General features: G+C 36.4%; 1 protein-coding gene across 4 annotated transcripts in view; it reads left to right on the top strand.

Moving 5' to 3' along the window:
- Positions 1 to 904: 904 nt before the first annotated feature.
- Positions 905 to 23,378, top strand: part of TFAP2B (transcription factor AP-2 beta) — a 90,857-nt gene continuing 68,383 nt past the window's right edge. Inside the window, exons 1-3 of one of the 4 annotated variants that reach the window (XM_075341231.1) lie at positions 905 to 1,147; positions 10,009 to 10,467; positions 16,079 to 16,148. In XM_075341231.1, the coding sequence (XP_075197346.1) occupies positions 1,067 to 1,147; positions 10,009 to 10,467; positions 16,079 to 16,148 (610 nt within the window). In that variant the 5' untranslated portion in view covers positions 905 to 1,066. Of the gene's footprint in view, positions 1,148 to 6,267; positions 6,590 to 10,008; positions 10,468 to 16,078; positions 16,149 to 23,378 lie in introns of those variants that run through there. The other 3 variants (XM_075341233.1, XM_075341234.1, XM_075341235.1) reach the window with 3 other exon arrangements.

Genomic DNA, 23,378 nt, shown 5'->3' on the forward strand with positions numbered 1-23,378 from the left:
AAATATTCAAGTATGTACATGACAGTTCTGACATAATATTGATATATAGATATGTGAAAACGAGATAAAGAAAAAAAAAAAGAAAGAAAGGAAGGAAGAAAGAAAAAAAGAGAAATAAAGAGAGAAGCAAAGAAAAATAAAGAAACAAAGAACAAATAAAAGAGAGAAAGAAAAAAAAGAAAGAAGACAGAAAGAAAAAAATAATATGAGTTAGAAGGTGAATATAAGTGTGTGAGCAGAGTGCAGCGCTCAGATCACTCGTACTCTGTATTGGTTGTGGATGTTGTATGATCCATCCATTGAATGTATGGACTATGTACTGGGACACAGTCCCAACATCTCCACACCAAGTCTCCATCCACACATCCCTCACATCTCCAGACAGAAGCTTCTCCCATCCTGCAGAGCTCCACAGCTAACTACTACCCCTCCACAGTGCGCTGCCCCTGGATACCCCACCCTGGCTCTATACCCCCACCCTGGCTCCATACCCCCCACTCTGGCTCCATACCCCCACTTTGGCTCCATACCCCCACCCTGGCTCCATACCCCCACTCTGGCTCCATACCCCCACCCTGGCTCCATACCCCCCCACCCTGGCTCCATACCCCCACCCTGGCTCCATACCCCCACTTTGGCTCCATACCCCCCACCCTGGCTCCATACCCCCCCACCCTGGCTCCATACCCCCACTTTGGCTCCATACCCCCACTGTGGCTCCATACACTCCACCCTGGCTCCATACCCCCCACCCTGGCTCCATACCCCCACCCTGGTTCCATACCCCCCACCCTGGCTCCATACCCCCACCCTGGCTCCATACCCCCACCCTGGCTCCATACCCCTCTGTCTGGCACCTCTCACATATATACAGGATGGTAAATGCATATGATGGATGAGGGGCAGGGGCAGAGGAGCTGGGTCCTGCTAGCTCAGCCTTTTGTTCCCAGCCCCAGATAGAGAGGTTGCTGCTGTTCTGTGCAGTGGGTCCCCCCCACTTTCACTTGTATGTGGATCATTACAGACAGGGAGTGAGTGAGACTGCAGACATCTGCTCTTCACATGAATGCGCTCACCACACACTGAACACTCAGCCACAATGCTCTGGAAACTGGTGGAAAATGTCAAGTATGAAGATATCTACGAGGTAAAGGCGACTTGTATCCTTACTCCATCCCCATCCTGTTCTGCCAACCCAACCTGATCCATCGGGGTCCCCATGTCCTCTCCATATACTCCACACAGGAGGGTCCCCATGTCCTGTCCATATACTCCACACAGGAGGGTCCCCATGTCCTGACCATATACTCCACACAGGGGGTCCCCATGTCCTGTCCATATACTCCACACAGGGGGTCCCCATGTCCTGTCCATATACTCCACACAGGAGGGTCCCCATGTCCTGTCCATATACTCCACACAGGAGTCCTGTCCATATACTCCACACAGGAGGGTCCCCATGTCCTGTCCATATACTCCACACAGGAAGGTCCCCATGCCCTGACCATATACTCCACACAGGAGGGTCCCCATGTCCTGTCCATATACTCCACACAGGAGGATCCCCATGTCCTGTCCATATACTCCACACAGGAGGGTCCCCATGTCCTGTCTATATACTCCACACAGGAGGGTCCCCATGCCCTGACCATATACTCCACACAGGAGGGTCCCCATGTCCTGTCTATATACTCCACACAGGAGGGTCCCCATTTCCTGTCCATATACTCCACACAGGAGGGTCCCCATGTCCTATCCATATACTCCACACAGGAGGGTCCCCATGTCCTGTCCATATACTCCACACAGGAGGGTCCCCATGTCCTGTCCATATACTCCACACAGGAGGGTCCCCATGTCCTGTCCATATACTCCATACATAAACTTTCTATGCTCTGTGTATATTTTGGAAAACTTTCCATGCAGAAAAAGTTTCCATAAATTGTCTAAATCGATAACTTCCCTATGACATTGAGTATTTCCCCTTTATCTTTACCATATACACTTTTCTTATATTCATTATTATATACATTACACTTCTTAGCAGTATAGTCTCCATAGTGTCTATATTTTCTGTTTATTATTTAGTTTATATTTTTCCCCAGTGTTACTTTATACCTTTCTTTTCTATAATTTGGCTATGCCTTACATTTTCTCTTCATTATCTAGTTTATATAGTTTCTATTCATTTTCCAAGCAATAACTACATCCTAATATTCACTTTACACTATAGAAGGTCTGCACAATCGCTATACAGTGTGTATTTCATAATTTCTGTACATCATATAGTTTTGGATTGCTTTTTGCAGCATCCATCTCTATCCACAGTCTATATATTATACACTGTATTATCCAGTGTCAGTATAATCCAGACACTGTCATTATGAGCTTTGCCTTCAAAATCCTGTGTACATCTTATCTATTGTACTCACATGTTATACATTATATTATACAGTCTATACCTTGTGTAAATACTACTTATTAATATATATATATATATATATATATATATATACATTATTTCTATTATATCCATTATTTTATAACTATATATATATATATATATATATATATATATATATATATATATATATATATATATATATGTATATATATATATATATGTATATATATATATATATATATATATAAATAATAATAAAGGATATAACAGACATAATGTGTGTGTGTATATATATATATATATATATATATATTGACAAATGTATATATTATTACATATATATTATAGTGTATTATACCCTATTATACTTTGATACTTTGTATACATAATATTGTATACTTTACATTAGATTTTACATAGATTCTATATTACACACTTTCATTTCCTCATTTACTTTACTCCTTATGGTCTAGGTAGAATACATTTTATCTTCTTTTTTTACATTTTCCCATTCCTTTATTGAGTTGTACTGTATATTATATTCTATGATTGAATAATATTACTCTTCATAAGATTGTTACATTTCCCCTCTTGTTTTCCTATTTGACTTAATGTCCTGCAAAATGTTCTTAATTACGTAAACTTGCAGATAATCCACCATCTGTTGTACGGTACCTATATATATATATATATATATATATATATATATATATATATATATATATATATATATGTAAATTTAAATATATATATTTATACATATATATATTTATTTATTTTATTTTTTTTTGTGCTGTTTTGTTGTTTATTTCGTTACTTCCAGCTCCTCCAGTGACTTGAGAGTCCAGCACTTTCTGGAGGAATGCTCAGGGCTTTCTTGGGAAGGGTCTTCACCATCCCTGCTAACAATACACGGCTGTGGCTGTGGGGTGGGGGTGGATGGACTGTTTGGGGACCTGAGCCCCCGGCAGGGCAGTGTCAGGAGAGGTCACCGCTGCAGTCGCCTTCTCTCCTGATTCTAGTTAATGTGTAATCTGGATGCAGAAGTTCAGGAAATAAAGCAGGAGATGGAGTGAGGCTGGATTTCCTCTCGCGGATCTTGCAGGCTGGGGCCGGTGATATAGTGCGGTCAGGGCTGGGTGGCGGGCACTGACCCCTCTCTCTGCAGGCAGCCGCTCCTGCTCTGAATAGCGCCAGTCACGCTAATTATCAGCGGAACGCAGCCCATAATCCGGCATATGCTGAATTAGTTACGCGCAATGCAAAACGGCGCTGCTGCCTCTGTGCCCTCTGCCCCTGCTTCTCTCTGTACCCCTTTATTTCGGCGTGCCCTCTCTTTGTGCCATAGTTTGCTTCCATCCCTTTATGTGCCCTCTCCATCTGTCTGAGCCCTGCTATTCTCATTGCCCTTCTCTTTCCCTTCATGCCCGATCTCATTCTTTCCCCTTCCTTCCTTTCTGTCTTCCCCTCTATCTGCCTTTGCCCCTCTTAATTCTCCTCTTCCTTTCTCCCTTCTTCATATCCCTCTCTGTTTTCTCCCCTTTTTCTGCGACCTTTCATTCTTTCCCATTTTGTATTTCCCTCATTTCCCCCCATTTCTCAGATGTTTTATCTGTGCACCCTCTTCTATGTGTAGTACTTCTCCCTTTATTTCAGGGTCCTCTCTCCTTCTAAATGTGCCCCTTTTGCCACCTTTCAGTCTGTACCCCCTCTATCTGTCCTTTCTCCGATAGGCTTTGCCCTATTTTTTGGTCTGTACCCCCTCTGTCTAGTCCATCTCCTATAAGTTTTGCCCTATTATTTTTGTCTGTACCCTCTCTGTCTGGTCCATCTCCTATAAGTTTTGCCCTATTTTTTGGTCTGTACCCCCTCTGTCTAGTCCATCTCCTATACGTTTTGCCCTATTATTTTGGTCTGTACCCCCTCTGTCTGGTTAATTTCCTATAGGCTTTGCCCTATTTTATAGTCTGTACCCCCTCTGTCTGGTCCATCTCCTATAAATTTTGCCCTATTTTTTTGGTCTGTACCCCCTCTGTCTGGTCCATCTCCAATAGGCTTTGCCCTATTTTTTTTATATGCACCCCCTTTGCCCGTTTATCCCATATAGTCTTTGTCTTGTTTTTTTTTGTTTTTCTGTACCCCATCTGTCTGTCATTGTCTTTCCTATCTTTTTGTTATCTGTACCCCTCTGTCTGTTCATCCCCTATAGGCTTTGCCCTATTTTTAAGGGTTTTGTACTCATCTGTCTGTTACATCCCCTATATTATTTGCCATATTTTGGGGGTTTGTACACCACTGTCTTTTGTCTTTGCCCTATTTTTATGTCTGTACCCCTCTGTTTGATCCATCCCTTATTGTCTTTGCCCTAATTTTGTTTCTGTACCCCTCTGTCTGTTCCATCTCCTATGGTCTTTGCCCTATTTTTATGTCTGTACCTCTTTGTTCCATCCCTTATTGTCATTGCCCTATTTTTGTGTCTGTTCCCCTCTACCTGTCCCATCCCCTATTGTCCTTGCCCTATTTTTGTTTCTATACCCCTCTGTCTGTTCCATCTCCTATGGTCTTTGCCCTACTTTTTGGGTCTGTACCACCTCTGTCTATTCCTTCTCCTATATTTTTTTTTGGTGTACCCCCTTTTTCTGCCTTCTATTTTGCCTGTGCACCCTCTTCTATAAATCTTGCGTCTCCCTCTATTCCATGATTCTCCTCCTGTGTGTGCCCCTTGTGCCACCTTTCTCCATTTTTCTCTCTGTACCCACTATTTTACATTACTGTAATCTTCCCTCCATTTTTTTTTCTTGCACTATCTCTCTTTTCTTCTTCCAATAATTACCTATATCCCAATCAGTTAACCCATTACTTGCCAAATTAGATTTTTTTCTTTTTTTTTTTTTATTAAATGACAGATTTTTAATGAAAAAAATAAATAAAAATTAAAATGAAATTTAAGCAAAATTAATGATTTTAATGTGTAAATTAAATGAATTAATTTATGATTAATTTAATGAATTTTAAGCAAAAGATTAGGCGTCCCAAAAAAAGGCACAATGGTAGATAATAAGTTAATACAATTATCCACTACCCCTGTGATACCACATACTGTCTAGTGCCCTACTGAGCATTGCTTTGCGCCAATATTGGTGGTATAGGCTGCTTTTTTTCTGACGTCCTTAATAATAATAAAAGAAAAAAAAAAGAAAATAATATTCGGGCAGAAAATGTGCTTATAATTCATATCTGTATGGAAAAAAAAAATACCCAAACTAAAAAGCGCATCTATTCACAAACTTAAAGGAACTGAAATGGGTTAAAATGCAGAAATATGTTCCAAAACAAGCAGATAATAATGACAGGCAGACTGGTTTTGCTAGTTCACAAGACATCAAAAGACAGTAAAAAATTGCCCGTGGCCATCCATGAAACTAGAAATTCACTTTCTTTAAGAAAAGAAGAAGAAAAAAAAAAAAAAAAAAAAAAAAAGAAAAAAAGTTTCTTTTTTTTATAATTCCCCATGCGTAAAATGCGCAAAATCTTCCCCTCTCTGAGGAGCAAAAAAAAAAGCCCTTTGTTTATTTGCTTAAAGGAGAAGTGTTAATCACTGAGGGCTATTAGCAAGGTATAATAATTAAGTGAAAGAGAAGGAAATATTTTTTATTTAGCCTCTAGCCTTACAACCTAGCACCTACTCATTCCATATTCCAGTAGGGGCTGTGCGTAAAAACCTCCATCTCCTTTAATTGACAGTTGTTCATCCTTCCACTGGTAAACTTTTAGCCAAGACTTCCTATGGCCAGCCCCCTTGTCTGATTACATCTAGTAATTCTCCACTGAATGAACGTCATTTACAATAGTAGGGGAGCTAGAGAGCTGGATGGAGGAGCTGCATGCTGCCTTGGTGTAATATTAATAGTCATGAATATCAATTATTATGAGGCGGTGTAGAGCCTTGGTGGGAAGGGGCGTCCTAGCAGTCTCAGCCTAGCCTTGGGTGGAAGAGGAGCTTAAAGAGGAAACAGAGGACAATCCATACTCCCTATTTTTGGCCATTATTTGATGGATAGACTTGGATATAAGTCAAGCAGTGTTCTTGTAGGGTTTCCATCCTATATTAAAGCATTTTATTTCATTTAACTGTTGAAGGCTCCGCATTGTGTCCAGATGTTAGTACACACCTATTCAGCTATGGTGAGTTCATTGCTTCCATTATTTCTTTTCTTTTTTTTTTTCCCCTCATCTCCCTTTAACGCCTTTGGCTTTAGTCATTTAGGGCAATCATTGTAGTTACAGCTGGGCTTTCTCTGAATTCTTATTATTAGGAGTGGACCATAGTCAGCTGGAGACAAAAAAAAAACTTCTCCAGATATTGCTGTTGGCGATTTGGACTGATTTTTTTTTCTTGAAATACCTTCTTTTCCATGGATTTTTCCAACCACCCCCTCCTTTCCAAGTTGGGATAAGCTAAAGTTCTGCATTATTGTTCTTGTTTTGTAAACCATTTCCTATATTTTTTTTTTAATATTTTTTGTTTTTACTATTCTTTGATGATTGAGCTTTTTTTTTTGTTATTTATTCATTTTATTTGTTATTGTTTTCTAATTTATTTCCTTTTTTATGAATTGTTTTACTATTTTTTTATGATTGAGCTTTTTTGGTGGTTACCTATGTTTTATTTGTATTTGTTTTGTAAACCATTTAATATTTTTTAGAATTTTTATTTTTACTATTCTTTGATGATTGAGCTTTTTTTTGTTATTTATTAATTTTATTTGTTCTTGTTTTCTAAGTTATTTCCTTTTTGTAGGATTTTTCTTTTACTATTTTTTTTTTAATGATTGAGCTTTTTTGGTTGTTACCTATTTTTTTTTTTTACCTTTTTTTATTAGTTTTTAATAACAAAAACATATAATCAATAATCATACAATACATTATGGTTATGTTAAACTACAAAATTACAGATAATGTATCTCCTCGAATTATTTTTTTATTTGATTTGTAAACCATTTCCTATTTTGTAGGATTTATTTTTTTTACAATTTTTTGATGATTGAGCTTTTTTTGTTGTTATTTGTTCATTTTATTTGTTCTTGTTTTCTGTTATTTCCTTTTTTAGGATTTTTTTATATTTTTTTTATTTTGTTTTATGATTGAGCTGTTTTGGTTGTTACCTATTTTTTATTTTTATTTGTTTTGTAAACCATTTCCTATTTTTTAGGATTTATTTTTTTTACTATTCTTTGCTGATTGAGGGTTTTTTCATTATTTATTAGTTTTATTTGTTCTTTTTGTCTAAGTTACTTCCTTTTTTAGGATTTTTTTGACTATTTTTTTTGATTAAGCTTTTTTGGTTACCTATTTTTGTTTTTATTTGTTTTGTACACCATTTCCTATTTTTTAGGATTTTTTTTACTACTCTTTGATGATTGAGTTTTTCTTGTTGTTATTTATTCATTTTATTCTTGTTTTCTAAGTTATTTCCTTTGTTAGGATGTTTTTACTATTCTTTGATGATTTTTTTGGGTTCTTACCTATTTTTTATTTTTATTTGTTTTGTAAACCATATCCTATTTTATTTTTTTTTTACTATTCTTTGATGATTGTGCTTTATTGGTTGTTACCTACTTTTTATTTTTATTTGTTTTGTAAACCATTTCCTATTTTTTAGGATTTTGTTTTACTATTCTTTGACGATTGAGCTTTTTTGTTGTTGCTTATTTTTATTTGTTCTTGTATTGTAAACAATTTTCTAGGATTTTATTTTTTATTATTATTATTATGATGCTTTTTTGTTGTTCCGATTTTATGTTTTTATTTTTTGTATACAATTTCCTATTTTTTAGGATTTTTTTAACTATTCTTTGACGGTTGAGCTTTTTTTGTTTTTGATTATTATTATTATTTGTTCTTCTTTTATAAACTATTTCCTAGGATTTTTTTTTTTTACTATTTTTTGACAATTGAGCTTTTTTGTTGTTGCTTATTTTTATTTGATCTTGTTTTGTAAACCTTTTCCTATGTTTTACGAATCTTTTTTTATTATTCTTTGACGATTGAGCTTTTTTTGTTATTTCTTTTTTTATTAACTATTATTTGTTCTTGTGATGTAAGCCATTTTCTTCTTTTTAGGATTTTTTTACTACTTTTATTTACAAATTATTATTTATTTTTTTGCTTTAGTTGTTTTCTTTTTTAGAGACTTGTTTTCTTCTTTGTACCCTTCCTCTTTTACGCTTATTACTTTGTATCTCAAATGTAAGATTTCACTTTGCAGTTTTTATTGTATTGTTTCATTTTGCATTATTTAAATCATTGTACTTTTTTTTATTTTTTTTTTGCTATTTGCATTTTGTTTTTTTATTTTTATTTTTTCTGGATTTTAATTAACTTTTACAGAAAATATAAGTACTAGCAATGTAATTATTTTTCCTATGGTATACTAAAACGAGAGTTAAAGATGATATCATGGTGGCATTTTTTTGTGGTTTTTCTTTCTCAGTTAGATAGAGATGTGTTGTTGTTTAATATAATTCCAGACATTTCGCCTTGCTTCTATATGTTGGGCCTTCTGCTGTTTTCATTTGTCACTTAATTCTAAAACTTTTGAAGCTGAAATCTCAATAAGTATTGGATACCTTTGTGTTTCTTTTATTTTTTACATTTATATTAAAAGAAGTGTATTTATATTGTTAGATGGGGTGCGACTATATGAGATGAGATTTTAGTTTTCCCTGTATAATTACATTTCTCTTGTACTTCTGTGGTTGCACAGGCCACATGCAGTCAGGATGTAAATGGTCAGGGCATACTTTATGGAATAGTTTTTGTTATTATTTCTTTTCCATGATTACACCTTGTAGCTTTTTTCTTTAATATATTTACACCTTGTAGCATTTTTGTTTACCATGTTTACACCTTGTAACTTTTTTCTTTAACATGTTTACACCTTGTAGCGTTATTCTTTATCATGTTTACACCTTACAGTTTATGTCTTTACCATGTTTATACCTTTTTTCTTTATCATGTTTACACCTAGTAGCATTTTTCTTTACCATGTTTACACCTTGTAGCTTTTTCTTTACCATGTTTACACCTTGTAGCTTTTTTCTTTACCTGTTTACACATTGTAGCTTTTTCTTTACCATGTTTACACCTTGTAGCTTTTTCTTTACCATGTTTGCACCTTGTAGTTTTTTTTCTTTACCATGTTTACACCTTGTAGCTTTTTCTTTACCATGTTTACATCTTGTAACTTTTTTCTTTACCTGTTTACACCTTGTAGCTTTTTCCTTACCATATTTACATCTTGTAACTTCTTTCTTTACCTGTTTACACCTTGTAGCTTTTTCTTTACCATGTTTACACCTTGTAGCTTTTTCTTTACCATGTTTACACCTTGTAGCTTTTTCTTTACCTTGTTTACACCTTGTAACTTGTTTCTTTACCTGTTTACACCTTGTAGCTTTTTTCTTTACCATGTTTAGACTTTTGTAGATTTTTTCTTTACACTTCTGTAGTGTTCATTTTTTGGACATGTTGATATCCTCAGTATTTTGAGTATTTTGTGCTGTCCGTGGCCTTGATGAGTAATGTGACTGTTCTCCTTCCAGGACCGCCATGACGGTGTGCCCAGCCACAGCTCCCGCCTGTCCCAGCTGGGCTCCGTCTCGCAGGGCCCGTACTCCAGCGCCCCTCCGCTGTCTCACACGCCGTCTTCGGACTTCCAGCCTCCTTACTTCCCTCCTCCTTACCAGCCGCTGCCCTACCACCAGAGCCAGGACCCGTACTCTCACGTCAATGACCCGTACTCCCTGAACCCCCTGCACCAGCCCCAGCAGCACCCATGGGGGCAGCGCCAGCGGCAGGACGTCAGCGCGGACACCGGCTCCCTCCTGCCGCAGCCCCGGGCCTCCCTGCCGCAGCTGTCCGGACTGGACCCCCGGAGGGACTATCACTCGGTCCGGCGGCCGGACGTCCTGCTGCACTCCGCCCACCATGGCCTGGACTCCGGTATGGGCGACAGCCTGAGCCTGCACGGCCTGGGGCACCCCGGCATGGACGACATACAGGTGAGTGCATGCCATAGAAGTGTATGGGGTATAGGTATGTCACATGGCAGAGCTGTGCTAGAGAGAGAGAGAGAGAGAGAGAGAGAGAGAAAGAAAGAAAGAGAGAAGAAAGAGAAAGAAAGAGAGAAAGAGAGAAAGAAAGAAAGAAAGAAGAAAGAGAGAAAGAGAGAGAAAGAGAGAGAAAGAAAGAGAGAAAGAAAGAAAGAGAGAAAGAAAGAAAGAGGAAGAGAGAGAGAGAAAGAAGAGAAAGAAAGAGAGGAAGGAGAAAAACAAAGAAAGACAGAAATAAATAAATGAAGGAAGAAAGAAGGGAGGAAAAAAAGAATAAGGAATAGATAAATAATAGATAGCTAGCTAGAGGGATAGATAGATAGATAGAGGATAGATAGATAGATAGATAGATAGATAGATAGATAATAGATAGATAGATAATAGATATACATAGATAGATAGACAGACAGATAGATAGATAGATACATAGATAGATAGATAGATAGATAGATAGATAGAGGGATCGATAGAGGGATAGATAGATGATAGATAGATAGATAGATAGACAGATAGAGGGATAGATAGATAGATAGATAGATAGAGGGATAGATAGATGATAGATAGATGATAGATAGATAGATGATAGATAGATAATAGATAGATAATAGATAGTAGAGGGATAGAAGAATAGATAGATAGATAGATAGATAGATGGATGATAGATAGATAGAGGGATAGATAGATAGATAGATGGATGATAGATAGATAGATAGATAGATAGATAGAGGGATATATAGATAGATAGATAGATAGATAGATAGATGGATGATAGATAGATAGATAGATAGATAGATAGATGGATGATAGATAGATAGAGGGATAGATAGATAGATAGATGGATGATAGATAGATAGAGGGATAGATAGATAGATAGATAGATAGATAGATAGATAGAGGGATATATAGATAGATAGATAGATAGATAGATAGATAGATAGAGGGATATATAGATAGATAGATAGATAGAGGGATAGATAGATAGATAGATAGAGGGATATATAGATAGATAGATAGATAGATAGATAGAGGGATATATAGATAGATAGATAGATAGATAGAGGGATAGATAGATAGATAGATAGATAGATAGAGGGATATATAGATAGATAGATAGATAGATGACAGGTGATGACTGGTAATCACCAGGCCTGGGCTCTTTCTATGATTAGTCGCAGCGTTGCGCCATCATTGCACAGTGAGTGGATGGTGATCGCTGACACTGTGAGATGCTCCTGTTTTGCCTCCTTCTTACCTGTAGAGTGACATCTTCACCTGTTCCCTTCTCAGTCTCGTCACTTTCTTATTCTAGATTTCTCTCCTGTGCAGGTTACTTCTCTTTACCTCTTTTTCCTAAACTTTATTACACTCTGTTCTTCTCTATTTACTTCTATTATTTTATCATTTGTTCTTAGATTATTAAAACCTTAACTAAAAGAAGTGTGGCAGAGATGCGACCTGACATCACAGAGCAGCCACTCCCAGTGCAGGGAGTACACACATTACACATAATACTCAAAATACACAAAATACACACATTACACACAATAGCTACATTGCACATAACATATACATTAGACATGTTACACATAATACACATATTACACACAATATGTACATTACACACATTTCACATGATACACACATTACACACAATACAGACATTACACTCATTAGCACAATACATATTGCACATAATACACACAATACACATGTTACACACATTACACACAATACAAACATTACACACGATACACACATTACACAATACATATTGAAAATACTACACACAATAAGCATATTACACACAAAACACATATTACATACAATACCCCACACACATATTACACAAATCACACACATTACTAACAATATCCACAACACACATCACACACATCACACACATCACACACAATACACATATCACACACATCACACACAATACACATATCACACACATCACACACAATACACATATCACACACAATACACATTACACACAGACCTCTCAGGGTGACAGATCACATGTAGTTTGGCAGCTTTGCTTTTGTAGCCCCATCACTCGGGCACCAGCACGATCAACTCCCCCCACCTTTACTCCCTCAATCCCAACTCCACAGTCTCCTAATAATAAGAGACCACCTTGATAGTATCTTATAGATGTTATATAGTTTTCTTATAAATTATTACCAATATATATGTTTTTTTACTCGCACTGATTAACCCTTTGATGTCCTGCATGCTGTCTGTGTAGGGGAAGGGGGGGGGGGGGGGTTGACTCCTTCCCATACAGTCCTCCACCTGCCACATAATGTCCCCAGTATGGCACCAGTGGAGACCTCACCTGCAGTGAATATACCGCCATTGCGCCTCCTCTCTTCAACCTCTGGAATCAGACGTCACTTTTAAAACAAAGGGTTAATGACAACCAACATGGCTGCTCCAGAGGGACTGTCACCCTACAAGCCCTAATCTGTGAATGAAGCCAGTTGCCGGCATTTCCTTCCATGTTACATATCTGCAGCTCTATGATGGTGGAGGCTCAGGGCAGACTCCCGGCTCCGGTAGTAATTACACCTCCCAGCACTTTGTGGGATCTACTTTCCTAATTAAATCTTTACAATGCTCTGAGTGACGATTAAGCGCCGCCATGCCGGGCCGGCTCCTCCGCGGCCCAGGACATCCGCGGGCCATCACCTCCGCGGGCCGGCTCCTCCGCGGGCCATCACCTCCGCGGGCCGGCTCCTCCGCGGGCCAGCGCTTCCGCGGGCGGATCCTCCACCGGCAACTCTTTAACTGGCCGGCTCCTCAGCGGGTACCTCCCCCACGCGGGGCCGCCTCCTTGGGCAGCTGCTCTACTGGCCAGCTCTTCCGTGCTCGTGTTCTCGGGGGTGATGGGGGTCGTCTACTGTCATTTCCACCTCCCCCCTCCCCCCACAGCTCATCTACATGGATCTCACATTATCACAAGAGCTGGGGGAAATAGGGACAACTTCCTGTGACCCTCCGAGGCCCAGGGCTATGACCTATGACCCCCCCCCTTCCCCCTCTGACCCCGCGCTCCCCCCCCCCTCATGCTGCTCGGTTCACACAGATCGCTGTTTTCATAACTAATTGTAGATGATTACAGGCTGCAGGTAATGACATTAAAGGGTTAATAATATAGTCTCAGTGGTGTCAGCAATGTATACGAAATCTTTACGGTCCTGCTGTACAGCAACCTGTGGCTGCAAGTGTGAGACTACAAATCCCAGCATAACTTCACAGCGAAGTGGACACTTTTAATGAATATATATATATATATATATATATATATATATATATATGCGCAGAACATTCCTCTCTCTCTTTCTCTTCTCTACACACACACACACACACACACACACACACACATATATATATATGTATATATATATATTATATATATATATATATATATATTTATCCCTGTATCTATTTATCTACCATCTATCAGTCTTCCTTTCTATTTCTCTGTTCTGTTGGTTTGTATATCAATCATATATATATATATATATATATATATATATATATATATACATATATATAAATATATATATATATATATATATATATATATATATATATATATATATATATATATATATATATATATATATATAAAGTAGATGGATAGTTGTTAGGATAGATGATAGATATGAGGATAGATAGCTAGATAATAGATAGAGAATTGATAGATGGAGGCTAGATAATAGGTAGAAGGTAGATTATACTTGAGGAAAGGAATAAATAATATTATATAGAGTCAATTTTTATATCTATTTATCAATAGGATAGATGTACAAACCAATAGATGGATAGATGGATTGATAGATAGCTAGATAATTAGATAGATAGATAGATATATAGATAGATAGATAGATGGATAGACAGAGGGATAGATAGATAGATAGATAGATAGATAGATAGAGATAGATAGATAGATAGATAGATAGATAGATAGATAGATAGAGGGATAGATAGATAGATAGATAGATAGATAGATAGATAGAGGGATAGATAGATAGATAGATAGATGATAGAGGGATAGATATATAGATAGATAGATAGATAGATAGATAGATAGATAGAGGGATAGATAGATAGATAGATAGATAGATAGATAGAGGGATAGATAGATAGATAGATAGATGATAGAGGGATAGATAGAGGGATAGATAGATAGATAGATAGATAGATAGAGGGATAGATAGATAGATAGATAGAGGGATAGAAAGATAGATAGATAGATAGATAGATTCTAGTCAGGTGAATATATGGGTTATAATTGTGAATGATGTCGTCACCCCCTTCATTTATCCTATAAATAATAATATATACTATATTAATTACTATCTTAATTTGACTTCTTTCACTTATTTCTGAGTTCTGTGGAATATATTCCTTACTATATATATATATATATATATATATATATATATATATATATATTATATATAAGATTACATAGTTACATAGGATGAAAAAAAGACCTAGGTCCATCTAGTTCCCTCTTCCTCCACCAATTATATATTTTGTCACTAAACCATTTAAAACTGACAATGTTATGTGTACTGAGGAAATCATCCAGCCATTTTATTATTTTATTATTATAATAATTATTATTAACATTATTTCTTCTTCTTCTTCTTCTTCTTCTTCTTCTTCTTCTCCTCATTCTTCTTCTTCTTCTTCTTCTTCTTCTTCTCCTTCTTCTTCGTCTTCTTATTATTATTATTAGCATTATTTATTATTATTTATTATTATTAGCATTATTTATTATTATTATTATTATTATTATTAACATTATTTATTATTATATTTATTATTATGATGATTATAATTATTAACATTATTTATTATTATTATATTTTTATATTATTATTATCATCATTATTGCTTGTTATTATCAGCATCATAAAATACTTGTATGAATTTATATTTAATTACAAATTGATAAAGAAATACATTGTAGCCCTTAATTATTATTATTAATAATAATAATAATAATAATAATAATAATAATAATGCCTTTCCTCCTATGCTCCCCATTTTACCAGCACTTCCTCCCCACACATATAAATCATTAAGCGACCATCATTTATTACACAGCCCAACCTAAAAATCGAAAGGAATCAGATCGAATCGATAACAAGCCCACGACCTCCTTGCTTCTTGCTGCCTCCTTCCAATACTCGGAGATTTATTCATATTTAAATGTGAATTTATTTAATCCGAGCCTGTAAATTATGCAGAGGCAGGAGCATTGATTCCGCCTTAGATTGCAGGAGGCAGAATCCTCGGTGTAATTCAATGTTTAACAAGATAAGAGAATGGCTGCAGCTCCTCATCTTTTATTATTATCATCTGCAGATATTTCATTTCCACTCAGTGTCCATATGTGCGGCTGAATAATGTACAGTGTCCTGGCGGGTTAATATAAATGGAAATGTGCGCAGCACCTCATGATTTATATATATTTATATATATTATGTTTAATATCCCTGCTGGAGCCGCTGTTAATCTCTCTGGTTTATATTCACAGTCAGTGGAAGATGCTAATAATGCCATGAATCTGCTGGACCAGTCAGTCATCAAGAAAGGTATGTGCTATTGTAAGGACCATCTTTTACTTCTCTTTATACTGTTAATTATGAAACATGAGAACCTTTTGTATAAATATTATTGTTAATGCTCCCAATTCTGAGTTAATATCAGTTCTGAAAAGTGTCCCTTTAAGAAACCAAGATGGCGGTTCTCCTTTAAAGAGCAATAGTCAGCTTCAAAAAGATCAATTTGTCAAAAATAAATACAAGATGTGTTTTCTTGTTTTGAAAATACAATATTTTTCCAATTATATGAGTATATTTAAATTTTTGGTTTTTACCCTTTAAAAAAAATATGTCTGACAGTTAAATTGAATTTCCCCGAAGCTTGATAACATGGCGGCCATTTGGGCTTAATGACTTAAAACACATGGAAATTCTGATTGATATGGCCCCCTGTTACCGAGGGTGTGCTCTTAACAAATGTTTGCAGTCTCTTGTACAGCTGTAAGCAAAATAATTAACTCATTAAACTAATTAAATGTAATTACAATAACTCATTTTGGGCTTATTGCCTTCTATTCATTTTTTTTCCTTGTGTGACAAATACTGACGATGCCTGACACTGACAAGGAGGATTTGCTGACAATTGTCTGCAGTCAGTAAGCTGCTCCTGAGCTCCTGTCTGCGCCACAATAGCTCACAATCAGGGGGGGGGGGGGGGGGGCAGAAGCACGGGCTCAATACATGGGATTACATGGAGAAAGCAGAATAACAAGTGTAATATATAATCTACACTGGATCATTAGATGATGAGAATATAGAATAATACAATCCATCCTCATATACATACACCCAGACACTAGCGGAGACTAACAGTCTATGGGAACTCGGGTAATACAGCAGATCGTATATATATATATATATATATATATATATATATATACAAAGCCTGAGCTTTTTTAATTCATACAATACAATTTAATTAATACAAATCAAAATCCATTTTATCCATATATGTATATACTGCTCAACAAAAATAAGGGAAACACACAACATAATGGTATTTTAGTGTTCCCCTTATTTTTGTGAGCAGTATACATATATATATATATATATATATATATATATATATATATATATATATATACACACAGTGTATAATAATATGTATATATATATATATATATATATACTGCTCAAAAAAAAGGGTTTTTTTTAGCAAAAAAGGACAGCATATATTTGCTCTATCAGCTGAGGTTCCATATATATGCTGTCCTTTTTGGTTATATATACACAGGCAGTATACACACACAACTTTAATAGAGTATATATACACACAGATGTTTATATACACACAAAAACATACACAAATATGTATATATAAAACACACACACACACACACACGTATGTATAAACACATATATGTATAAACACACACACATATATATAAACATAGACCTATATACCCATATATATATATATATATATATATATATACACACATCTATGTATACACACACACACATATATATATATACACACACACACACACACACACACACACATACACATGTATAAATACACCCACATATGTACACACATGTATAAGTACACACACACACATATATATGTATACACACACACACACACACACAGACACACACATATATATATATATATATATATATATATATATATATATATATATATATATATATATATATATATATATATATACACATTCACATACACATGTATAAATACACCCACATATATACACACATGTATAAGTACACACACACACTTATTTCCCTCCATACCTATAATGGGACATTCCTAGTTAGTATTAAACAGCTGATATAGACATAAAACAAATTCCAAATTAGAGTTTGTGGAAAGTCTCATAGGAGTCTGATAATAATTGTTTTACAATCATTGGCAGGAAGGGCATGCTTGGACATTTGGTACTCAGGTGAGGAGTCATATAATCGATCTGTCAGAATGCAATTATTTATAATGGATAAGATGAATTATTACAAAAATGCACGTATATGTATCACACATGTATACATGACTACACACGTACACAGTTATTGGCACACATACCTATGGAAAATATAGCATGCTCATACTCAAGGATAAACACTGACACACACACACACACACATATATTTATAGATTTATTTATATACATCCTTGAGTATAGGTGTTTACATGTATGTTTCCTGTGTATGTCTATATATATGCACACATACTCCTGCATTTATTTATTCGCATGTACATGGGCCTTACATACATACATATATGCGCAGATATATTTGTGCTCAAACTTTTTACAAATACTGATGCACCTGCATAATCACACACTCTGCTCACACTCTGCTCACACTCTGCTCACACTCTGCTCACACTCTGCTCACACTCTACTCACACTCTGCTCACACTCTGCGCACACTCTGCTCACACTCAGACAGTCGTCTCCCCTAGGTTCTTCCCAGACCCCCCCATTCCGTGTATTCCGTAGTATCCAGACTTCAGTGAAGATTGAATACACAGATTAGATACATTTATCTTTTCTCATCATTGAACCCGAGAATTTTATAGCATGCGTATTCCTATGTGTCGGACCCTTTACGGATATGGCCGAGACGTAGCTGATTTTTTAACTTTTCCTTGGTTACAATTCTCCATTTTTTTCGTTTGTTTTATATTTAGGTGTTGTTAATACTGAAATAAATAAAGCAAGGTCCAGTCCACACAGCCCATCCGAGAGAGTTCCTGGATGGGAGGCATTTATCTTTTTGGATTTGCTCAAAATATGGCAAAATGTAAACTCAAAGAAAGGAGCTGTCCTTAAGGGCACAAATACATTAGAGTTTTTATTTATTTTTCTTTTCACAAGACTGATGTATCACATTGAACCAACTCTCTACATCTTCTCCAAACTGTAGTATATATATATATATTATACTGCAGCGTGGAGAACATCTGAGAAGTAGTTATGTCTAAGTTTTAACTGTGTAAAAATACATAAGACAAACACTAGTGTGAACTCAACCCCAATGCTGCATTGTGTGAAAAGGAACTATGGAAAATCCTACAGTTTATGGACCAAGAGGAACTAAACAGGAAAAATAAATAAACAAAATAAAGACATAAGGGCATCAAACATTAAAACTATACAGCCGGATCTCATATTTGGATTAGATTCAAGATGAAGATGCAGGGGTAGTTATATATATATATATATATATATATATATATATATATATATATATATATATATATATATATATATATATATATATATACATACATATTTGAAAGAACATATATATGTGTATATATATATATATATTAGTATCCATTCACAATTATCAGACTGATGGATCTTGACAATGGATCTATATATCCATACTCCACTAAATAAAATCAATGCCCTTGGAAAGTCATACATCTCTCTAAAGTTTGTTTTTTTTAGAATAAATATTTGAGTCCCAAAAATGCATGAAATATACATTCTGCATGAAGCATTGCTGCTGGTCACCCACTATTTTGTCAATGTGCAGAAATAGAATTTATCCTCTTTACCCAACAATTTTTTGTTTAAAAGCCTCCAGAAATTACCCCCTCACTACCTGTGCCTTTGGTAAAAAAAAAAAAAAGGTATACAATTGATTCCTATGGCAACAAGAGGCTCAGTTTTGTTAGTTTCAGCCTAATTTTTTTAAGCTCCAATTTTAATAATTGAGGTCAGTCTAATATAAATATATAGAAAAAAAATATAAATATATTTAAAAAAAATGATTAATTAGCATCTAATCAACAGGATAAAGTCTTTGTACAAGATACAACATAATATATCAAAAAGTAAGCAAAGAACAAAAAGCATACACAGGTGGGGTTTTTTTGGGGGGGGGGCTAGGAGAGATCATTTTATTAGTCCTTGAAATAGTAATAAACGATTGGGAGACAAATATCAAATCGATGCATCAATTGTTCAATCAGTTTTGTGAGAGTAATTAAAGGAAAAAAAAAGCAGCAATCCAGCAACCCCAGTGTGAATGTGCCTTTCACCTACATGTCCAAGGCATGAGCCTCAGGGTGTCAGGTCCATCACACATCAGCACAGCCAGCTCCTGCTCTGGAGCACATCAGCAGCTCTAGCTCATCCTTTCCAGCTTTTGCAGTTGCTAGAAAACATGTCGCAATATTGGTATATTGCCTCCCCCCTCCCACCAGGGGCTTTTTTTATAGGATGCGGCTGGTTATAAAGTGGATGCAGCAACTAGTCACATGTGTGAGTCGCCCAAACCCACCTGCATGAAAGGGTTAACCATGAATAATTAGGAATTATCTGTTTTGAATAGATATCTTTATGTAATGTTGCGACATTTTAGCAATTCTACACGTAAGAGCTCCAAATACATAACACAGAGCTCCCCCTCCTCCATTAGATGAATCTGCTTACTATGATGATGATGGTGATGGATCCCCCTCATTATTTGTCGCATTTAGCCCCCCCCCCCCTTCAGTAGTAGTAGGTACAGGGCAATGAATATTTCCAAAAAGGCAGATGTCTATTTTCCTGGGGAACATAAAGTAGGAGGGGTCGTATAGTAGGGGTCTCCCTCCCTAGGGTTGTTTCAGTGGGAATTATCTTCTCTTTTTGGATAGGATATACCCAGAACATTCTGCGACTTATAGTTCCCCTGTTTGCCTTGTCTGCATTTCTCGGCTGGGTGTTTCCTCCTTTAAGAGGGGTCTCTAACAATTGTAGCAGATTGATGATTCCAATCATTGAAATAGGTTGTATAAGTGCAACACAGTAGCATGTCAGTAAATGTCGCAACTGTGTTTTGGCTTTAGACGCAAGAAAAAAGTAAATAAATAAAAAAAATAAAATATACATATATATATATATATATATATATATATATATATAACAATAATATTTTTATTTTATATATTAACTTTATATATATTTATATTTATTTATATATATTTTTATATATTTGTTATATGTTAATCTTTATATATTTATTTTTATATATGATATATTTTTATATATGTATTATATATTTATTATATATATATATATATATATATATATATATATATATATTTTCATATATTATATATTTACATTTTATTTTTTATTTTTGTTTTCTTTTTTTCATTTATATATATATATATATATATATATAAAGAAAAAAATAAAGAAAAAAGAAAACAAAGAAATAATAATAAAAAAAATATATATTTCCTAAGCCATTGAACAATAGGTAGATGTCGGAATGCAGTAAATGTCGCATATTGTGTCATGGAATTCTGGGGCTTATAGTTCTTCTCCAGCTTATTCCTCTGTATGAGCCCTCTCTTGCCAGAGGTCAGATGTAGCTGCGTCCTGCGACTTTTGTCGGTGGTCCCCTGCCTCTCGGGGGCTCCTATTCACCCCCCGGTTATTCTGCCGCTTTGTCAGCTTCACTGATGTCACTTAGTTAAGGGGTAAATGAGTTGTTCCCAGAAGAGGCAGTGCGGAGCGCGGAGCTGATAAATGGCGCACATCTCCAGAGCTCGTTTAAGGCTAATTTTCTATACGAGCCCCCTTTGAGCCATTAATGCCACATAGTCAGGGGCCCTGGTCCATTAGAGCCCCCATCAGGAGGCAGAGACCGGGGGATAATGGAAGGGGCACTTAACAGCTGCTAATACGGATTGGCAGAGGGGGGTTAATACGATTTGGAGGAGCCGGTCAATAAGCAATCAATAAAAGCAATAATGAGAAAGACATTAACACATCACAGTCCGAGCAGACATCAGCATCACTGGAAATCAAGACAGGAGAATGAAGAGGACAGAAACCCCGAGACTCTGTGCAGAGGACAGCAGAGGACAGCAGAGGACAGAAACCCCGAGACTCTGTGCAGAGGACAGAAAACCCGAGACTCTGTGCAGAGGACAGAAAACCCGGGACTCTGTGCAGAGGACAGAAAACCCGAGACTCTGTGCAGAGGACAGAAAACCCGAGACTCTGTGCAGAGGACAGAAAACCCGAGACTCTGTGCAGAGGACAGAAAACCCGGGACTCTGTGCAGAGGACAGAAAACCCGAGACTCTGTGCAGAGGACAGAAAACCCGAGACTCTGTGCAGGCAGAGGACAGAAAACCCGGGACTCTGTGCATGCAGAGGAGAGGAGATCGAGACTCTGTGCAGGCAGAGGACAGAAAACCAGAGACTCTGTGCAGGCAGAGGACAGGAAACTCTTAGACTCTGTGCAGGCAGAGGACAGAAAACCCTGAGACTCTGTGCAGGCAGAGGAGAGGAGATCGAGACTCTGTGCAGGCAAAGGACAGAAAACCCGAGACTCTGTGCAGGCAGAGGACAGGAAACTCTGAGACTCTGTGCAGGCAGAGGAGAGAAAATCCTGAAACTGTGCAGGCAGAGGAGAGAAAACCCTGAGACTGTGCAGGCAGATGAGAGGAGATCGAGACTCTGTGCAGGCAGAGGAGAGGAAACCGAGACTCTGTGCAGACGGAGGAGAGGAGATCGAGACTCTGTGCAGGCAGAGGAGAGGAGATCGAGACTCTGTGCAGGCAGAGGACAGATCACCCGGAGGCTGTGAGCAGGCAGAGGACAGATCACCCGGAGGCTCTGTGCAGGCAGAGGACAGATCACCCGGAGGGACTGTGCAGGCAGAGAACAGATCACCCGGAGGGACTGTGCAGGCAGAGGACAGATCACCCGGAGGGACTGTGCAGGCAGAGGAGAGAAAATCCTGTGTGTCGGAAGAGGACAGAAAACCCAAGACTGTGCAGGAAGAGGACAGATCAACCTGAGACTCTGTTTAGAGGACAGATCACCCTGATTTTCTTGTCTACAGGCAGAATACCATGGCTGCAACACCATCATACAGGGTGGGAAAGTCATTAAACATTACATTTGTCATAAATAATATGCAGAATACAATGATTGCACTTAGTCACATAAAAAATAATAATAATCATAACTGTATTAATTTGTAAATAATAAAATAAGGCAATAACAATGTATTATTATTATTTTGATAAAATTGATAATAATAAAAATAATAATAACAATATTAGTAAATAATTAAACAAGCAATAATGATTAATCCAGGATTATATTGTTAAATTCAATAAATAATAATACTTATTATTATTATATAACAATGCAAGTTGTATTAATTGTAATAATTATTACAATTAATATTATTTGTTTAATTTAATAATATAATGCTGCACCACTCCTTATTACCTCCTTTATTATTATT

The sequence above is a fragment of the Anomaloglossus baeobatrachus genome, chromosome 3 (assembly GCF_048569485.1).
Source record: "Anomaloglossus baeobatrachus isolate aAnoBae1 chromosome 3, aAnoBae1.hap1, whole genome shotgun sequence".
NCBI lineage: Eukaryota > Metazoa > Chordata > Amphibia > Anura > Aromobatidae > Anomaloglossus > Anomaloglossus baeobatrachus.